This window comes from Rhinoraja longicauda, chromosome 14, assembly GCF_053455715.1.
Source record: "Rhinoraja longicauda isolate Sanriku21f chromosome 14, sRhiLon1.1, whole genome shotgun sequence".
NCBI lineage: Eukaryota > Metazoa > Chordata > Chondrichthyes > Rajiformes > Arhynchobatidae > Rhinoraja > Rhinoraja longicauda.
This window is the reverse complement of record NC_135966.1, coordinates 22,530,530-22,551,862: the sequence shown is the minus strand read 5'-3', so window position 1 is coordinate 22,551,862 and position 21,333 is coordinate 22,530,530. Positions and strand designations below refer to the sequence as shown.

At 42.9% G+C, this 21,333-nt stretch overlaps 2 protein-coding genes across 3 annotated transcripts in view; one reads left to right on the top strand and one right to left on the bottom strand.

Annotated features, from left to right (window-relative positions):
- The window catches only part of ergic1 (endoplasmic reticulum-golgi intermediate compartment 1), a 153,952-nt gene that overhangs the window by 58,317 nt on the left and 74,302 nt on the right, over positions 1-21,333 (top strand). The gene's annotated exons all lie outside the window — the stretch shown is intronic.
- Positions 12,452-14,776, bottom strand: dusp1 (dual specificity phosphatase 1). Its single transcript, XM_078411114.1, has 4 exons — positions 14,308-14,776; positions 13,832-13,977; positions 13,441-13,660; positions 12,452-13,139 (listed from the first exon to the last, which is right to left on the bottom strand). The coding sequence occupies exons 1-4, from the start codon at positions 14,675-14,677 to the stop codon at positions 12,775-12,777; spliced, it is 1,101 nt and encodes a 366-aa protein (XP_078267240.1). The 5' UTR covers positions 14,678-14,776; the 3' UTR covers positions 12,452-12,774.

The following is a 21,333-nucleotide window of genomic DNA, read 5'->3' as shown; positions in this document are numbered from 1 at the left end:
TGGTAACATGGTGGAACCTTCGACAGATCGGGATAGTCATCATCATCATTAGAAATCTTTATTTCTTCAGATTTAAGAACATTTATTCCCAAAACCGCCCCGATCTCCCCGTAACTCACCCCTTTGTTCACTGGTTCAACAAGACATGATTGTGTGCACTCAACCCCCCATCGTCTGATCTTACCAGATCGCCAATCAATCTGAGGATTGTGTTTCTGCAGCCAAGGGAAACCAAAGACCAAGGGATGTTGAGCTGAGTCAAACAAGTGAAAAGACATTATCTCCACATGGTTAGCATTGAACATGACTTTGACAGGTTCTGTACAATGAGTTATCTCAAACAACTGACGTCCATCTAAAGCGCTCGCCACAATAGGTTGCAACAACGGCACAGATTTAACCTTACACGATCGAGCTAGAGTCCAGTCCATGAGACTCTCGTCGGCTCCAGAGTCGATCAAAACCCCCCGAGTCACAATTTGCTGATTCAGAGTGAGGGTGGCCTGTGTCAGAGGTCGAGGAGGTAAGTCCGAAACGGGGAATTGGCTCACCAGTGTCCTCCTTTTCACTGGTGAGCCACCCCCTTTTACCGAGCAGTCGGCCAGACGGTGTCCTTGTTGACCGCAGTAAAAGCAGGCTCCGTCCTTCAGGCGGCGCTGTCGCTGCTCCGGAGTCAGCCTGGTTCGTCCTAGCTGCATGGGTTCCTCCGACGGCTGAGAGGGTGCTGTTTTCTCCGGCCAACGATGGACAGGGAACGATGACTTCTTCGGTGTGAAGGACCCGGAGGAGCGCCCCTGGTGATGGGGAGGACGATCAGCAGCCTGGTGTCTTTCCTTTTCCTTTATCCTGTTATCGACACGAATAGCCCTGGTAATTAATGTCTCTAGATCACTGGGTAACTCAAAAGGTGAAAGTCTGTCCTTTATAGCCTCCGACAACCCATTCATGAATGCATCCACTTGTGCAGGCATATTCCACCCACTGTCTGTTGCAAGGGTTCGGAAGTCAATGGCATAGTCTATCACTGGGCGAGTGTTCTGTTTTAGCTGCAGTAAGACTCGGGAAGCTTCCTTAGCAGAGGAAGTGTGATCAAAAATACTGCTAAATGTTCTTTGGAAGAGGTCTAGATCCTGACAGACTGTGGAGCCCCGAGACCACTCTGCAGTGGCCCATGCTGCGGCTCGTCCCGTCAAATGGGACACAATAAATGCTACCCTGGCCTGGTCTGAGGCCTGGCAGGGTTATGCTTGAAGTGGAGATCACATTGTACAAGGAATGATCTACAATTCTCCGTGTCTCCAGAGAACTTATCTGGTGAAGCCAGGCGTAGAATCAGCATGGGGTTCGCAGGCGTGGCCGGAACAGTAGGCGGATGGCCGGCTGAAGGTTCAACGTGAGCCAGTGGAGAAGCTGCCGAGGTTGGGTCGAGACGAGCCAGAACCTGATGGAGTTGTACAGCGAAGTGGTTAATCTGGGTCGTCACTGATGACTGGAACTCGCCTTGTCGATCGTTCAGCTCGCGCACCCCGTGACTGACTGAGCGCAGCTGCTCCTCCTGGTGCTGGATCTTAGTGCCCTGGTTGGCAAGGGCTGATTTCCAAATCTTAGAGTCGGCTGAGTCCATATTATGGCCAGTTCGTTCTGTTATGCTCTGGGGCACACAGGAACTGGACTCAAACGTACGACTCACACACAAGAGTCAATTTGGAGAAAATAAAGGCATTAAAGAACATTAAAGAACACTGCGATTCGAACCAAAAACTCTAAACTTACTCAGCTACAAAAACATTAGTTACAAAAATTACTTACTAGCTATACTACGACCGCGAGCACATGAATCGCAATACGAACTGGCACAGGACAAAGGGAGGCGTGGACTATATATACATGAGGTAAGGGCACACAGGTGGAAACAATCAAGGCGGGGCTGACAATTACAATGGCAGGAAGTCAAGGGACCTGAAATGAGAATCTAAACACAGAACATGACACAAGACTAACAGATATGACGGGACATTACATTATATCTATAATACTTGTTTCTTAGGTTCTTCTCAGCATGTTGTCATTTGTATAGGGCTTCATATATATATATATATATATATATATATTATATATATATATATATATTGCAAGTGTATTCTAATTTTTTTAATTCATTTTCAATATATGGGTGCCATTGGCAAGGTGGGCATTTGTGCCATTCTTTATTGCCCTCGAGACGTTTGTCGTGAGCCACCACTTTGAACCACTGCAATTCTTCTGGTGAAGTTGCCCATAGCCCTGTTGTGTAGGGAGTTCCAGGATTTCGAGCCTGCAATGATAAAGTACTGATATTTTTCCTCATCAGAATAAAGTGCAACACGGAAGGGAACCTGCAGGTGTTGGTGAACCTATATCCCAACTGCCCTTGTCCTTTTTTGTTGTCGAGGTCACACATTTATAAGCATTCTGATGGAATTATCACTGCTACAAACGCCATTGCTCACTTTATCTGTATAATTACTTTATATTATTTTCTTCTCAGTTCACCATCTTCCACATGTGAGTTCTACATGAAAAGACATTCATACAAATATGCTTGATGGCATTTGGAACTGTTGGTTGGATAGTCATCTCTGCATTAGTTAAATTCTGAACATCTTTTCCTCCTGCTGTCTGGTAAAGCATCCAACATGAGCAAATCATTTTTACTATGTCTTCACTCTGTAACTCAAACCAGTCAAGCTTCAGCACACTAACTGCTCAACATTAAGTTTGGTGTATTAAACATGTGGTTTTAGTTCAGCCATCAAATACATACCGTATCATTTTAAACCAGCCTAACTTAATTTCTAAACTATTGATTTCTTACAGTAGTGTGATTTCATTGACAGCCAACAGATGTGGTCTAAAATCCAATGAAGCCATTCTTTGTACGTGACCCTGGACATTGTATGTTGCTATGCTATTTTGACTCGATGGGCTATACAAATTAAGCCAGAACCCTAGCCAACATCCAATATCCACACATGTACTTCCAAATGAAGTTAAATGAAGTTACTAGAATTGTGAGCAGAGCCAATGCCCAGCTCTACGGGGAGATTCCACCTCTGACCGAAAAGATCAGGTCGAGAAGGATGGCTCGCTGGTCATTGCCATCCAGAAATACCAGCAAACAAGGTTGTGCTGAGGAACCCAGCCATGGAAGACGGAACCCGGGACGACCAAACAAGACGATGCTGAAGACGTTGATGGAAGACGCATATGTGGAGACAAAAGAGGAGCTTGTCAGCTGTATGGGGGACAGAGATGTGTGGTGCGTCCTTCGCCACTGCGTCGCTAATGTTTTCAACGATTTTAAATTAAATTAAATTAATTAAAAGAATTGTGAACAGAGCTGCAGGCCAAAACTCGATTCTCTGTCTTCTGAATGCAATTATGATTGCCCATCAGCCCTTTGTGGAGTTCCGCCAACTCAGCATATGGTAAGGCATGCAGCCAGCACTTAACAGAAAAAAAACAGGAAGCATTGGTAATACTCAGCTGTTCAGACACATCCTTGAAGAGAGAAACAAAGTTAATGATTTGGATCAATGAACTTTCATCAGAAATATGAAACATAGAGATAAAGTAAATCTTAAGAGGCAGAGAACAGTGAGGGGTGGAAAGAGCTCTAAGAAATGCTTGTGATAGGAGGAGAGCTGGAGAGATCAAAGGACAGGATGGCAATTGAGATGAAAGAGGTGGTGAAATGAATCACAAGTCAGTCTAAAAAAAATTGTAAATAGGTAAAGACAAATAATTATTTGAGATTATCAGAAAAGCACAATAACTGTGAATACTGAAAATGTGATAAAGACTGAAATTGTCTGAAATTATTGAACACTGCACTGAGAACAGAGGACTTTAAATTGCAAGTTTAAAGACAAAGATGTTCCTTTAGCTAATGTCAAGTTTCAGAGAGCAGTGTAGGAAACCAAAGACAAGCAAATCAGTGTGAGAGCTTGATGGAGAACTAAAGTGCCCAAACAGCAGAAAACTGCTTCTGTTGTCTGAGTGATTATAGATGGAATAAACCACAGGAAACATGTCTCCACAGCAAAGGTGTCTAAAGCTAGAGGACATAGGTTTAGGGTAAGGGGTAAGATATTTCAAGAAATAACTATGAACTACAAAATACAGCAGTTGCTGGAAAACTGAAATAAAAGAGACTTGCCCTACGTATTTGGCAGTATCTGTGGAGAGAGAAAAACTGAATTAACATAACATGTTTTAAGCATGTTATAAGACTTGACACAAACTGGAAAGCTGGGTACCTGAATGTTAATGTTGAGACCCAGGGGCTATGGCAGATGTGCAGGCAGGCAACTAGAAACTTTGGATCATCGTAGTGGAACGCATGGAGGTTTTCTGTAATTGGTTATCCAATCCTTATCATAAAATTCAAGGCAGAGTGGTGCAGCTGGTTGAGGTGCTGCCTCACAGTCCCAGAGACTTGATTTTGATCCAGACCTCGGGTGTTGTCTATATGGAGTTTGCACAATCTACCTGTGACCATGTGGGTTTCTTCTGTGTGTTTCGATTTACTGTTTGGAAACAGGCTCAATGGCCCACTGAGTCTGTGCTGACCAGCATTCACCCCATACTCTACCATTATCCTACATCCTTATCCTAAATTTCACCTAAATCAATTAACCTACAAACTGTACGTCTTTGGAGTGTGGGAGGAAACCGAAGCACCCGGAGAAAGCGCACGTGGTCACAGGTAGATTGTGTAAACTCCATACAGGCAACACTCGAGGTCAGGATCGAACTCGAGTCTCTGATGCTGTAAAGCAGCAACTCTACCGCTGTGCCACTGTGCCGCACCACACATACAGAGTAGATGGGGAGTGTTGAGGCCAGGCACATGGGTGATTGGTACACAGAAGAGGTGTGAAGGATTGAACCAGGTAAGGGACGGGGAGGGCTTCAGTTGGGATACAGAGACCGAGCCAGGTGAATGAAAATGGAAGCAGGCAATAAAAAGTGGCAGAATGAGCCAGTTGAGGGGAGGGGAGGGTGAAGGTGAAAACAGCTGCTGGAGGGCAATATGCAGAAACACAAAGGCTATGAGTGGTGGTACCTGATAAGCAAGGAAAGGCATAATGGGAACCATTATGGGAGAGGTGAAGGGTAAATGAAACCAGAACCAGATTGGGGTGCAGGGAGACTAATGGGTTAAATAAATGGTTAGCAGGTGCATAGAATCAGGAAGTATTGGACCTTAACCTAGCAGTGGAGAAAGCCGAGGATGAATAGATTGATGTGGAAATGGGAAGGGGAATTGAAATGGCACGTCTTGCAGTTGCAAGAGGATGTGCCAGGGGAGGGATAAGCTGACCAGATAGCCAAGGAGGGAGTGACCCCTGCAGAAGATGAAAAGGGGTGGGAGGAGATGATCTGGCAAGTGGTGGGATCTTGTTTTAACTAGTGGAAATTACAAAGGATGGTGTGCTGAATATGGAGACTGGTGGGGGTGAAAGGTGAAAACTAGGGCAATTCTTCTACAGTTCTGTTTGGAGGGAGGTGGGGTGAGAGCAGATGTTTCTCGAGAAAAAACGCCCCGAAGGTTTGTGCCCGAGAGAGGGAATATGGCGTTGAAATAAATGATTAGACATGATCCTACTGAGTGTCTGAACAACTTCAAAGAATGTGGTGGCCCGATGATGCCTTTATATTTTCATTCTCCCTTCCAATTTCTATTGATGCCATTGCATGAACCACCCTGCACAATGTTGATACCGTAGTTTGGGCTTGAACCTAGCCTCCAATATCTGACTTTCCAACATCATAATCATTGTTTTTCTTGGTAACTCCTGCTACCATTTCCAACTTGACTTTGGGATTTCTTTGATGGTGATTCATAAGCAATGCAGACAATCTGATCCCTACGTCATACAACTATCTTTTCAAATATGAATTTGGAACTTCCCCTCCTTCAATGTTCCTCTTTCTATATTTTTTCCGCCAAGTGTGACAAAATATTTTTAGCCTGGGAATATGAATGTGAGAAACAGGAAACGTATTGCAAATGCTGTTTGTTATGTTAAAGGGAAATAGAGTTGCATACGGTATGCACTGTGATCATTTTACGGGAAAAAATGCAAAAGCAACAGGGTTGCCATAGTGGGTGACTTTAACTTCCCCGATGTTGAATGGGACTAACTCAGTGCAAAAAAACTTAGAATGGGCAGAATTTATCAGGTGAATCTAAGAGGTTTTCCTGGAACAGTATATGGATAGTCCAACTTGAGAGGGACCATACAGGACCTAATATTGGAAAACAAGCCTGGCCAGGTCACTACTGTTTAAGATGAAGAGCAATTTGGGGTTAGTGATCACAACTCCATAAGTTTTAAGATTGTTAAATAGGGGATAAATCGGAACCTTGAGGGAAGGTACTGAATTAGAATCAGGCAGATTACAGTGTTATTCGGCAGATGGAAAGGGAAAGTAAATTGGGAGCAATTGTTATTGGGTAGGCCCACATCTGACATGCGGGAGTCGTTTAAAGATCAGTTATCAAAATTCAGGATTGGCATGTTCCAGTAAAGTGGAGGGATCAGGATGGCAAGGTAAGGGGACCTTGGATGACCAAAGAGGTTGTAAATTTGTTTAAAAAAAGAAAGGAAGTTAATGTAAGGTTTTATAGGATGAAAGCAGAATCAAAGCCTCTGAGAAATATAAAGCAAGTGGGAAAGAACCCAAGAGAGCGATTAGAAGGGCCAAAAGAGACCATGAAATAACTTTGGTAAATCAGATTAAAGAATATCCCAGGGCTTTAAATGCAAGAGGGTAACCAGTGTGAAGGTAGGACGCCACAAGGATAAAGGAGGGAATTTGTGCATAGAGTTAGAGGATATAGGCAATGAATATCTGTATTCAACTTGGAAAAGGACATGGAGGACAATGTGATCATTGTGGAGAATACTAATGTGCAAGGGCAGTTTGAGATCAGGAGGGTGGTGGTGTTTGGCTCCTGAAGAGCATTAAGGTGGATTAATCCTTAGGGTCTGATGGGATCTCCCAGGCTATGAAAAGAGACAAAAAAGGGACATTGCAGAGCCTTGTAGATCATTGCATCTTCTCTCACTACAGATGCAACTTCGGATGTCTGGAGAGTAGCTACTCTTTTGTTTGCAAAGGGAAATAGAGAGAATCCAGAGAATTATAGGCTGGTGAACCTCACGTTGGTAAGGTTATTGGTGAGGGTTCTTCGAGATAGGATTTACTCCAATTTGGAAGAGAATTGGCTTATTAGTCAGGGATAATCAGCAGGCTTTGTATAAGTTTTTTTCTTTGGAATGCCTATGGTTGGGAGGAGAGCTAATAGAAATAAATAAACTTATGAGAAACATAAATAGGATTTTTGTCAGAACCTTTTTGCCCAGTGTGGGAATGTCAGACGAGAGAACAGAGCTTTAAAGTCAGAGAGGGAAAGTTTAAAGATGTGCTGGGTAGATTATTTTGCATTGAGTGCAGTGGGTGCTTGGAACACGGCACCCGGGGTGGTAATGGAGGCAAATGCCAGACTTTTACGCGGGGATCTGAATATGCATGGAATGGAGGGATATGGATCATGTTCAAGGAGATGATATTAATTTATCCTGGCATTATATTTGACACATACGTGTATTGGCGTGGTACTTTCTGAAGCCCTAACCGACCAGAATCAACTGACCCACGTTATTTTAATTGCATCTTTTGAAAACGCGTATAATTGTACAGAACATGCTTAAAAGATGGTAGGAGGTCAAGCTAGAAAAAAGCTTTGGGAACACGTTACAATAGTTTCCATGCAGCCGAGGACTGACTATATAACAGTATGTTCATCCGGCACCGGTTGGATTTCTAAGAACTGATTTATTTGGAAATCCGACATCCTGGTTTGCAGTTAAATTTCATGTAATACATTGTTTTGTTTTAAATTCCGTGATCCTTAACAGATTGTAAACACCAACGCATCTTTCCTGTTCCTGGTATTTGTCATGTTGATTAAAACTTGCAGTTAGTTGCTTGTCAAAAATAATGGGATTTAAACGGATAGCTGACCCATTTTTTAAATACCTTAACTATTACACAAAGTTTACCGAGAGTATGCTAGGCGATATATAGAAATGCTAGGTGTGTAGGAAGGAACTTCAGATTGTGGTTTACACTGAAGGTAGACAAAAAAATGCTGGAGTAACTCAACGGGTCCGGCAGCATCTCTGGAGAGAAGGAAGGGGTGACGTTTCGGGTCGAGACCCTTCTTCAGAAATGCTATTTTGACAAAATAAATCCACTGGGATTAATATTTCTAATCGCGTGTAAGCCGGACGTGTAGGATCTCTGCGGCTCTACAGAGTATGACCAAAATATCGACTCGGGGACAAGTACGGAGAAAGGAAGGGGGAAATGCAATTCAAGCATTTGTTTTAAACAGAGTGTGCACGGCGAGGTGGTTACTTTATCTGCCGTGTGAATGTTGGCGGAAGTCAAAATGGTCTATCTTCATTCAGTGAGATACTCAAATACCAAGAACAGGATGTAAAATCCTTCAGCTTGCAAAGCTATTTTCAGTTAGTTAAGGGCAATGCAATTCGATCCATAAATGTTTCTAATTATAGTATTACAGTATATCCGGCGTGACCTCCAACGGGATATCTGGGATGGAAAACGTATTGCACGCATCCTGGGCAACGAAGGGAACGCGGCGTCCTCGGGCCTCGCTGTTCCTTCAGCTTCAACGTCAATGCGCCCTTATCCTGCTCCCACGCCCCCGGACGCTCGGCTGCCGACTTGGACGTATTGGAAAGTTACTGACTGACAGCGCCGTTGGCCATACGCGTACTCCAGACTGCATCCTGTGATTTTTCCATAATCGAGCAACATTAAAAAACTGCTCAGTAAAAACAGGACCTGGCTGGCGCCTGGAGGGAGTCATTTCCTAACGTGACCCTCAAGGGAACCTCTCAGGATCCTTCAGGGTTGTATAAAATCACGAGAGGCGTAGATCGGGTCCACAGAGTCCTGTGCCCGGACTAGGGCAATCGGGAGCCAGGGGACATAGGTTTAAAGTGAAGGGGGAAAGATTTATTAGGAATCTGAGTCATAGAGCGATGCAGTGTGGAGACAGGCCCTTCGGCTCAACTTGCCCACACCGGCCAACATGTCCCAGCTACTCTAGTCCCACCTCCCTGCTCTTTGTCCATATCCCTCCAAACCTGTCCTATCCATGTACCTGTCTAACTATTTCTTAAACAATGGGATAGTCCCAACCTCAACTGCCTCCTCTGGCAGCTTATTCCATACACCCACCACCCTTGTGAGGAGTAACTTTTTTTCACACAAAGGGTGGTGGGTGTCTGGAACAAGCTGCCAGAGGAGGTAATTGAGGCAAGGACTATTACAAAATTAAAATAAAACAACTAGGCAGGTATATGCATAGGACAGGTTTGGATGGATATGGGCCAAACGCAGGGAAGGTGGGACGTGTAGATGAGACATGTTGGTCGGTGTGGGCAAGTTGGGCCGAAGGATCTGTTTCCACGGTGTAAGACTCTGACTCTATGATTGTACCAATCATCTGGAAAGCGAAACGATGCCGCCCAGCTAATCAACAGTCCATAAAAGATCCCATTCGTCCATCCTGTGCTCGTTTTAATCCGACATAAGCAGCCTCCAGATGATTGTAGTGCTATGCTGGCGACGTACCTCATTTTTGTCAGCATTGACATATGTTGAATGGCATTACACATGATTCCACATTGGCTTCAAACGAATATCAACCATGACGTGTTACATTTTATCCATTAATCTAATCGGAGATTAGTATTAATCGGAGTGAATGTAATCAACCAAGCCATAAAGGCATGCTTGTCTACAGATACAGATTTGATTCAAATTTATTACAGTACTCTTCGTGTTAAAGAATAGAGTTTCTGATATCACATTACTTAACCAAGTAAATGTTTGACTAAAGTTGTTACAAACTAATCCCATCGAGAATTTTGTCGATTTGACTGCTCCACAAATAATCGATTGCAACAATTTAGCAGAAATGGATGGGAATCAAATGTTTCAACGGAATGTTGTCAGTACATGAAAGTGTTGCTGGGGTAAGGGCCAGGCCGCATTAAATGGGAGAGCACTTGAAAGGAGTCGAGCCATCCTCTTCAAAGTTAACTGGAGAATTTTGACCGGAAGGGTACACATGAATGAATAGGAATGTATAAGAAGATAACTGCAGATGCTGGTACAAATCGAAGGTTTTTATTCACAAAATGTTGGAGTAACTCAGCAGGTCAGGCAGCATCTCGGGAGAGAAGAAAATAGGTGACGTTTCGGTTCGAGACCCTTCTTCAGACTGAACTTCTTCAGAATGATCCTCTTCAGAATGAAGAGGAATGAATGGGCAGTATAAATAATCCCTAGAAGTAAGGAATTTTAGACGTATATATTTGTGTTCAAGGGAATGTTAGAAATACTGCTCTACACGCTGCTTTCCGGAGGATATGTTAGTATAAAGCAGGTTTGGGGTGCTAGACTTGGAGACCATTCACATAAACAGAGCCCGATCGGAGTCTGGGCTGGGAGCCAAGATCATGACGCACGTCTTCCTTATGTGACTGAGGAAACTCCCTGTGTTTCTATGGAGGCGCAATCAATCGTACACTTCTGAGGAACAGCTCCTCCGTGTAACATAGCAACGCTTGAATGACGATTAAACTAACGCCAAGTCAAATAACTTGGCTAATCTCTACTTTTGACAGAAGCTTTATAACTGTAACTTTATAACATTTTGAAGATGGTCTAGGTAGAAATTCCGTCTTAATTTATTTACTTGGATTTAATTTCGAAATTGCAGTCTATGTATAAACATACTGTACATGTATGTTATATTACACACACACACACACACACACATATATATAAACGTCACATGTTCCTTTTCTCTAGAGATGCTGTCTAACCCGCTGAGTTACGCCAGCTTTTGTATCTTATATACATATTACATGTAAGTAGAGTGCTCCGTGTGCTCTCAAACTATTCAGTTGAATGCAATAGAAGCTACAAGAAAACCAAAGAAGCCTTATGATTTTCAGTTTCAATAAGTTTTCAACAAGTTTCATAATTATCTGTCCAAATTTAAAGAAGTTAAACCAAATATATTTTAGAACGAATATGGAGATTCGTGGCGAGGTCAATTCATTCTATAAGGTTAATTTGGACTTAAGTAGCTGATTGGATTCGGAAATTAGGAAATATTCCGTTAATTTTCTATTCATGGTGTTGATTATTCTATTAAAACCAACAATCACGGTGCATTCTGTGAAAGAGATAACTCTAGGTCCCTTCTAAGGATATTTAAATCTAATCCATATAACAATCACATGGATGTCGGACTGTAGTTGATCCAGGGTTCCCTTCCCTGCACATTTTAATGGACTAATTGGGGTTTAACAATCGGGCGTTTTGTGGTAGTTTTACAGAAACCTTCAACGGCTAATGCTAAATTGAGATTATTAAACTGCCGCAATGGGATTTGATCCGACGTGCCCTGGTTTCTCGGTACACTACACAACTCCGGATTACTGCTCCACTAACCAAAGGCTGGGATGTTCAGGAATATGACTAAAAATGCAGTAATAGGATTCTGGCAATTTCATTTCCAGTAAATTCTCAGAAAGGATTCATTCCAGATGAAGCAAACTCAAAACTAACGACTTTGGAAAAGATTTATAAAACTGCATTTTTCCAGGTTTTCGATAATCCCAATGAATTGATAGGTGACAATGAAATTAACCCCCTTTACACTGCGTCGCACACTGGGGCAGTGGAAACAGAAGCAAGTTATTGAAATTGACACTAAGACACAATCATCTTGAGATCATTTTCAACATAATGTGTGCGTTTTTTAACCAGACCGAGTTCTAATTCTATTGAGAATATCATTAAAGGTAGTGGATTAATCAGAAACACAGATTTCCCAACCACTTTAGTGCAGACTTCTAAACTAATTTTCAGGGTTGTCCTAAAATGCAGCTTGTCCTGTAAATCCTTTGGAGTTTGTCAGCGAGTGAAATACAGACCTTTATTTCAGGAAAAATGACTTTAGTGTGTCGATATGTATACTAAAGATAATTTCCTGAAATATAGGTCTGTATTTCTCTTTGACAAACACCAAATGATTTACAGTGTGGCTGCCACAGTATATATGCCTCTGATCTATACCATCTGACCCCAACCAATCTTGAACAGCATTAATGGAAAATAATGTTTGAAGTCTTGCTGTGCAAGCTAGAATGGAACAAAATCTGCGCCAAACATTAGCGTGGTTGGTACAGTTCAAATAAGTGTGCTGTGTTAATAAACAGGGTAGGAATTCAAAAGAACACTTTTAGCTGTTCAACGCCAAACGAATAGTTATGTAAAAAATTGTTTTATTGAGCTCGTACAAAATATATGTACAATAAAGAATATGGTCATTGTGTAAATAAATAATTATATAAATTATCAAACTGAAATCAGTATAAACATCAACATTAAAAAAGTATAAAAAGTGCTAAATTGCCGATTGTATCTCCGCCAGACAGTTTTCAGAATTCGACACAGTGCAATGGTCTGGTTGAGATATTTCAGGTTTTCAAACTTCTGGTCTGGAGACCATAGAGGATGAATCTCTGTACGTTGAGGAAAGGCGTGGACACCACATCACTCAGCTTATTGTGCATTGTTTAGTCCGGAAAATACAATCTTTCCCGCACGTCAATATGAAGGGGAGGTGGTAATGGGACTCTGGAGATAACCCAAGGAATTAGTTGGCGAACGGACGGGCATGCTGACAGGGAAGTTAAAGACGAAATGAGTTGAAGTACTGGAGGGGTTATTTGCGGGACTGGCAGCCTCTGTTGAACACGAAGGGGTGAACACTTGTGATTCAAACTGCAAAAGTTGTCCCATAAAACTGAAGTTCGGGGAAATGACGCTCCTGCGTTGTTTAACGAACTCGAAAGCTTCGTCCAACTTCACCCGGTTGGCTCTCATGAGATAAGCAAGGCAGATGGTAGCAGACCGAGAGATCCCAGCCTGACAATGAACAAACACACGGCCGCCAGCATTCTTCACAGAGTCTGGAGAGAGACAAAAATCAGATTGAGTACTGAAAATCCGGATATGATAAAATATTTACTGCTCAAGTTTTTAAAAACTGTTTTATGAATTATGTAACAATCAGCTCCGATTAGGTAGCTGAAGCAGAAACTAATAGAAGATGGACACAAAAAAGTAATGTTGACAATTTATCTCAAATTCACTTCTGTGCATTACTTGATAGGAAAGTGTTGGCTACATGTCTTCTAACACATTATGAATCTCTCGGCAATATTCAAGCCTTAACGTGTCTATCTGTTGAATTAAATGCTTTGAACTTACCTATAAATTCAATGGCGTCGAGGAACCAGGAGCTGATGTCTGCTTTGTGACTGTCCTCCACCGGGATAGATTTATATTGATAATGTTCTTCAAAGTGGTTTGGGCAGTTAGCAGAGACGTTCATCAGGGCCGTGATTCCAAGGGCATCCAGCATATCCTTCCTTGACGCATGGTAGGCACTTCCGAGGTAGAGGAAAGGGAGGATTTCTACAGGTCCACCCTGAGAAGTAAAAAAAACACTTTCAATCTCCCAGTAAATTTCCTATCAGTCAATTTTATGAAAATTGGCTGGTTAATATGTAATGCTTTTTATCTATATTGCAGAGACCTATAGATCAAACGGTAGGTCATATAAATGTTGCTCAACAGTAAACAGTTAGCAATAACTAACCTGGTCATAGAGCGGAGTGTCACAGGAACTGCAGCTTGGCTCCGCACTGTTGGGGCGGCTGCTGGCGCTCAGAGATAGACACAACGATGGGGGCGAAGGTTTAGTGCAAAATTCTGGATATTCTGAGGAAAATGCATCATAGCCACCTGGAATTAAGCAAACACGAAACTGATTAATTCACTGTAACCTTAGGCCATCAAATCGAATTTTACCGAAGCTAAAGAGAAACGTACACGAACCACCAACACCGCATGTTTAACTTCACATATTTTTAAACTTGTTTATGGCCGTCAATGGTACACGCAGAATTATTTGATCGCTGGTTAGATACACGTTTTGGTTTCATTACCAGACCAATATGGTCCTGAGTGATACATCAGGCGTTAAAATGCTCCAAGATTTAGAAGTAGCATCGGTGTGCTTTTTTTCAGCGTAATTGCTACAACAAATAAAAGTTAAGTACTCAATTTGCTTACCTCGGAGAAAGGTGATGCTTGCTCCATATGATTCTCTGCACAACGTATTGACTGCTAGGTGCACCGTACTGTCTTTTTTGAGCATGTCAAACTCACACGTCTTTTCGTCAAATATGACAACGAATGAATAATAGCCGGAGATCAAGTTATTGCGAGACTCTTCATTCGGTACAATATGTTCAAGCCCCATTGCTCCTTTAGCTCTTCTCTTTACTATGGTACTGAAACGGACGTTGATTGAATTCACTACATGCGAGGCGTTGAAGGCGAAGAAGGATCGGCAGTCCAGCAACAAATATTTGGAAGAATTTTCTTTGAGAAGCTGCCCAAGAGTTTCATTGTTAACACTTGAGATTTCCATCATGACCATAATTGCTGGTTTAAATAAAAAAGACACGGCTGATTCTTAGAGAAGCTGGTGGCAAAGCCTGCTTCTTAGATCGTCCTGGGTCCCGGACTGAAGTCTTGCCCCCTTTTTGCTCTCTCTGGCCTCGACTCCTCCGACTGCCTTTTTATGGAGGGTTTTTGTGAATGAAATTGACGCGGTGGCCGTCACGTGGTGACGCATTCGGTCGGTGCACTTGACACGCCTTGTCCTTGACGTGTGCCAAGCAGTCGCGTCACGCCAGCCCCAATGTTCAATGCCTAACTGGAAACAAACAGCTGATCTGAAACCACAGCGCCTGCATTTCAACCAGCACGCAGGGTACACTCAACATGTCATGCATTCAGACAATCATTTATACCTTTAATTAGTAATGTATTATTTACAAAGTCGAGGACATTTTCAGCCCAAGCTTCTGCTATCATTAACTGCAGTTAACGTAGAGGAAGGAACTGCAGATGCTGGTTTAAACCGAAGATAGACACACACAAAAAACCCGCTGGAGTAACTCAGTGGGACAGAGAGAAGGAATGGGTGACGTCCCAGGTCGAGACCCTTCTTCAGACTCGGTTATCCTATTTACTGCAGATATCTGCAGTTATCCTATTTACATCTAGAGACATAAACACTCGTTTACTGTTTGTCTTACTATTTTTTGTTGTGTGGAGGTCATGTACTGTTTTGACCTTTAATCCTGAGTCAGAGGAAATTGAGGAAATTAAGGGATTGGATACATACTGTTCCGTCAGTGCCAATGTACTGAAGGAATGAGGTAATGCAGTGGTCACGTTTCAAGTATGGATTCACCTGACAATTCCTCATGTTTCCAAATAAATAGTTTATGGATGAGTATTCTTTTTGAGGGTTTTTTTTGTTACATGGACTGGAAACCACGGCGTGTACAGTTATAAAATTTCCACAAAACTGACAGATATCTTTACTTAGGATCTACAAATTTGATATAGATGAGATTAAAATATATTGCGTGTTGCGCTTAACCTAAAGTACAACGCGTTCTGAATGGAGTCCGATTGGGTAATGAAGGTTCCAATGACCGGAGAACATCCTAAATAACATTGTCGCGGAGAATCGCCGCTAAAGAACAGAAACAGCCAACGCCACAAAATGGGTTACATTTTAAATGTGTCCATTACTCTTCCATAATATGTTATGCAACTGCACAGCGCGTCACACTTTGTTATCAGAAAAGCAACTGATTTGTAAGCTCAGAATCAAGTTACGAAGCACTACTGCAAAAAAGGATATCGCCAGGAAAGTAACAATTCCAAACGAACGTGTCTTGGGGCTTTATCGGTGATAACGCCAGACTAATATTAATATTAATGCGCATTAAGAACTAAAATACAGTGGTTTTTAAAACCACAATAAACTTCGTTTTATGCAATTTAACATTGTCAAAATCACATCTATTTAAGGATCGAAGGTAGACATAAAATGCTGGAGTAACTCAGCGGGACAGGCAGCTTCTCTGGAGAGAAGGAATGGGTGATGTTTCGAGACCCTTGTTCAGTTCATTTAAGGATCCATTTAAGGATCCATGGTTTCTGCAGAAAAGCTGATTCCAGAATTTGTGTGATATGGCTTCTGATAATTAGTTTACCTGATTCAATATAATGCCATGAGACAGATGTTTGTGTGTATGTGTGTGCGTGAGAGAGAGAGATGGCAGTTGTCAGAGAGGGGAGGGCTGGGGGGGGGGGGGGGGGGGGAGGGGGAGAGGGTGCAGAATAAAGGAATTTGTAAAATTGGAAACTATTATATTAGTAAAATGGTGAGTGTGTTTGAGTATACAATTTGGTTAAAATATGAACTGTGTGTGGATTCCCTGCGTCATGGCTCACATGTCATAACTGTGTAAAAAGCTAAGAGCTGTTGTAGTAGTAGTCGGGGATTTTAACCTTCCCAAGATTTACAGCTTTTGCTTTAGTGCAAGGGGCTTGGGTGGGGAGCAATTAGTCAAGTGCATTCAAGAAGGTTTTCTGAAGCAACACTAGAGTCCTGCAAGGGAAAGAGGAACTTTACTTCATCATAGGGAATGAGGGTGGCCAAGTGCTTGAAATGGGTGTGCAGGAACCCTTTGGGAAGAGTGACCACAGTTCAGTAATATTTAATATGGTCAAATTGATCCTCTAATTAGTTCCCTAAACTTTGAGAAGGTGGATTTTGATCCATATAAGACAGAACTTGTGAGAATATGATGGGGAATCGTTTCTGGTTGGGGGGAGGGGCCCTGTGAACAACATCTGATAAGTGGGAGGTTTTTAGAAACAAAATATTAAGAGTTCAGAACCAGCATGTCCCTGGAAGAGGGAAAAGTGGTATGTTTCGGCAATTCCGGTCAATTAAAGCTGTTTAAGGTGTGATTAGGGAAATAGATAAGCATATGTCAGTGACAGGAAATTAAAAATGAACAAATCATCTGAGGTTACTAGGAAGAAGGGTCTCGACCCGAAACGTCACCCATTCCTTCTCTCCTGAGATGCTGCCCGACCTGCTGAGTTACTCCAGCATTTGGTGAATAAATCGATGAGGTTACTAGTTGATCCAGGGGCAAACTTAAGAAAGAAATTTGGAGGGCAAAATGGTACACAAAATAACCTTAGGATAAAGGAGAGTTATAAAACCATTTATAGGTATATTGGAAGCAAGAGGATAGCCAAGGAAGGAAAAGTTCCTCTTAAGGGCCAGAGGGTAGGACCACTGATGATGATGATAATACTTTATTGGGGGAGGGGGTCCCAGAGTTATGTTTCTGTTTCTCGAACCTGCAGTAGAACTCGTTCAGGTCGTTGGTCAGCTGACGATTAAAAAGCGATTAACTGAATTTCTAGATTAATTACTCTAAATTTATATTCAGCATAGATGTTTAGGCAGCCCTTTTCAATATTTGACAAGCCACTTTTTTTTCCAATTGCTAACAATCCTGTCGCTTTCATAAGCACGGCACAAACTCACATTAATTACTTCCACTTCTATTTAAAATGTCTAAGGCAATAGAAATTCTGAAGCTTGTAATGCAAATTTGGAACTTAATTGCAACCTCTCACTAAGCAGGAAGAGATATTTCTACATTAATTCTGTCGTAATTAGCAGTTCCATTACATCCTTTTGCTCAGGCGTACTGGAAGGTGCTGCCAATGTAAAGGGTGGGACATTAAGACTAATCTCTGCTAAGTAGAGAAAGAATAATCATTTCAGTTCATTGGACTCCTGTTAACCATATATTGAATATACTGTATTTATTCACAAAATGCTGGAGTAACTCAGCAGGTCAGGCAGCATCTCGGGAGAGAAGGAATGGGTGACGTTTCGGGTCGAGACCCTTCTTCAGACTGAAGGTCCTTGAATATACTGTATTCAATTAGGGTCATGTGATTTAAATACGAGTGAAAGAAAACCAGCAATGAGAGACAACTTACGAGTGTAGACACAAAATGCTGGAGTAACTCACCGGGTCAGGCAGCATCTCAAGAGAGAAGGAATGGGTGACGTTTTGGGTTGAGACCCTTCTTCAGACTGATGTCAGGGGAGGGGGCGGGACAAAGATAGGATGTAGTAGGAGACAGGAAGACAGCGGGAGAACTGGGAAGGGGGAGGGGAAAGAGAGGGACAGAGGAACTATCTGAAGTTAGAGAAGTCAATGTTCATACCGCTGTGTGAATTGCCCAAGCGAAATATGAGATGCTGTTCCTCCAATTTGTGCTGGGCCTCATTACGACAATGGAGGAGGCCCATGACAGAAAGGTCAGACTGGGATTGGGAGGGGGAGTTGAAATGCTGAGACACCGGGAGATCAGGTTGGTTAAGGCGGACTGAGCGAAGGTGTTGAGCAAAACGATCGCCGAGCCTGCGTTTGGTCTCGCCGATGTAGAGAAGTTGACATCTGGAACAGCAGATACAATAGATGAGGTAGGAGGAGGTGCAGGTGAACCTCTGCCTCACCTGGAAAGACTGTTTGGGTCCTTGGATGGAGTTGAGGGGGGAGGTAAAGGGACAGGTGTTGCATCTCCTGCAGTTGCAGGGGAAAGTACATGGGGAAGGGGTGGGTTGGGTGGGAAGAGACGAGTGGACCAGGGAGTTACGGAGGAACGGTCTCTGCGGAAAGCAGAAAGGGGTGGAGATGGGAAGATGTGGCCAGTAGTGGGATCCCGATGGAGGTGACGGAACCCCACCTCCGGCAACATACAAGTAATACTTGAATGTCCATTAATCTATGGATGCTTTCCTGAAGTAATATAAATAGTTTAAAAGCAAAATGTAAAAGTTGAGTTAAATCACATTGTTTGTTTAATTTGACACTCTGTGTGCCAGTAACATGGCAAATGGTATGGAATGTTAATTTTTTTTATCTAAGAACTTCAGAATATAAGAACATTTTATGAGGATGTTGTCAGGAATCGAGGGACTGAGCTACAGGGAGAAGCTGAGCAGGCTGGGACTCTATTCCTTGGAGCATAGGAGGATGAGGGGTGATCTTATATAAAATCATGAGAGGAATAGATCGTGTAGAGACACAGAATCTCTAGCCCAGAGCAGCGGAATTGAGAACTAGAGGACATAGGTTTAAGGTGAAGGGGAAAAGGTTTAATAGGAATCTGTGAGGTCACTTTTTCACACTAAGGGTGGTGGATGTATGGAACGAGCAGCCAGAGGAAGTAGTTGAGGCAGGGACAATCGGAACGTTTAAGAAACATTTAGACAGGTACATGGATAGGATAGGTTTAGAGGGATATGGGCTAAACGCAGGCAAATGGGACTAGTATAGATGGGACATGTTGGTCATTGTGGGCAAATTGGGCTGAAGGGCCTGTTTCCACATTGTATGACTCTATGACTCTATAAGCATTTGAACGTGGAAAAGGCAATCTGGCCCTTTGAAACTGTTTCACAATTTAGCAAAATTATGGATGATCTACTGCCTCTGTTCCATTTTTCTGCACTTTTCCCTTATCCTTTAATTCTCTTAATATCTAGATATCTATTAATTTTTGTTTTGAATAAACCCAATGACTAAAGCTCCACTGCCATCTGGGCGGAGAAGTCCATTAATTCACCATCTTCTAAGTGAAATAATTTGTCCCAATCATACTGCCCAAGTCCTGGATAGAGGTGGATATGGAGAGGATGCTTCCACTAGTGGGAGCGTCTAGGACCAGAGGCCATAGCCTCAGAATTAAAGGATGTTCCTTTAGGAAAATGAGGAGGGATATCTCCCCTCCTGAACATACAGCCCTCCGCTCACTCTGCAGCAACCCCGACTTGGTTATCGAACCCGCCGACAAGGGAGGTGCCGTGGTAGTCTGGCACGCTGACCTCTACCGACCGGACTGAGGCCAGGCGACAACTTTCAGACACCTCCTTCTTGGACCATGACCCCACAGACGAGCACCAGGCCTTAATCTCAAACACCATTACTGATCTCATCACTTCCGGCTCTCTGCCCTCTAAAGCTTCCGACCTTATCGTTCCCCAGCACCGCACCGCCTGATTTTTTCTCGCCCCCCAAAATCCACAAACAACTGCCCTGGCAGACCCATTGTTTCTGCCTGTTCATGTCCCACCAAATTAATTTCCACCTACCTCGACTCCATCCTAGCCTTCTGGTCCAATCCCTTCCTACCTATGTCCAAGATACCTCACATGCTCTCCATCTCCTCAATAACTTCCGTTTTCCAGCCCCCCTCTCCCTCATCTTTACTATGGACGTCCAGTCACTCTACACATCCCCCTCCCATTCCCAATCTGACCTTTCTGTCCTGGGTCTCCTCCATTGCCAGAGTAAGGCCCAGCGCAAATTGGAGGAACAGCACCTCATATTTCACTTGGGTAGTTTAGACCCCAGTGGTATCAACATTGACATCTCTAACTTCAGATAGTCCCTGCTTTCCCTCTCTTTCCCCTCCCCCTTCCCAGTTCTCCCACCAGTCTTCCTGTCTCCTACTACATCCTATCTTTGTCCCACCCCATCCCCTGACATCAGTCTAAAGAAGGGTCTCGACCCGAAAGGTCACCCATTCCTTCTCTCCAGAGATGCTGCCTAACCTGCTGATTTACTCCAGCATTTTGTGCCTACCTTCAATTTAAACTAGCATCTGCAGTTTTCTTTCCTACACCTGAGGAGGGATTTCTTTAGTCAGATGGTGGTGAATCTGGAATTCATTGCCACAGAAGGCTGCGGAGGCCATCAATGGATATTTTTAAGGCAGAGATAGATAGACTCTTGATGAGTACGGGTGTCATGGGTTATGGGGAGAAGGGCAAACCCACCATCCCAGGGATCGGTATAATAAATCGTTTCAGCACTACCTCTAAATCTAAACGTGACATTTATCAGGTAAGACCAAAACGGAGTACTTTGCTATATAACCTGCTAAACTGGGAACATTCTTCAGTCTGATGAAAGGTCTCAACCCGAAATGTCACCCATTCCTTCTCGCCTGTCCCGCTGAGGAACTCCAGCATTTCGTGTCTATCTTCGATTTAAACTAGCATATGTAGTTCTTTCCTACACAAACTAGGAACATTATTTAGTTTAACATGTCACAATAGAAAACCGAGTATCACTGTATTTCTAGTCACCTGACATATTTGTCACTCACAGCTGATGCTGAGAATGGATA

Coding starts and splice junctions, on each gene's coding strand:
- dusp1 (XM_078411114.1), bottom strand. CDS start 14,677: ATGGTCATGATGGAAATCTCAAGTGTTAACAATGAAACTCTTGGGCAG. Junction 13,978..14,307: donor AAGCATCACCTTTCTCCGAG/GTAAGCAAATTG, acceptor GCTTAATTCCAG/GTGGCTATGATGCATTTTCC. Junction 13,661..13,831: donor ACACTCCGCTCTATGACCAG/GTTAGTTATTGC, acceptor TTTACTTCTCAG/GGTGGACCTGTAGAAATCCT.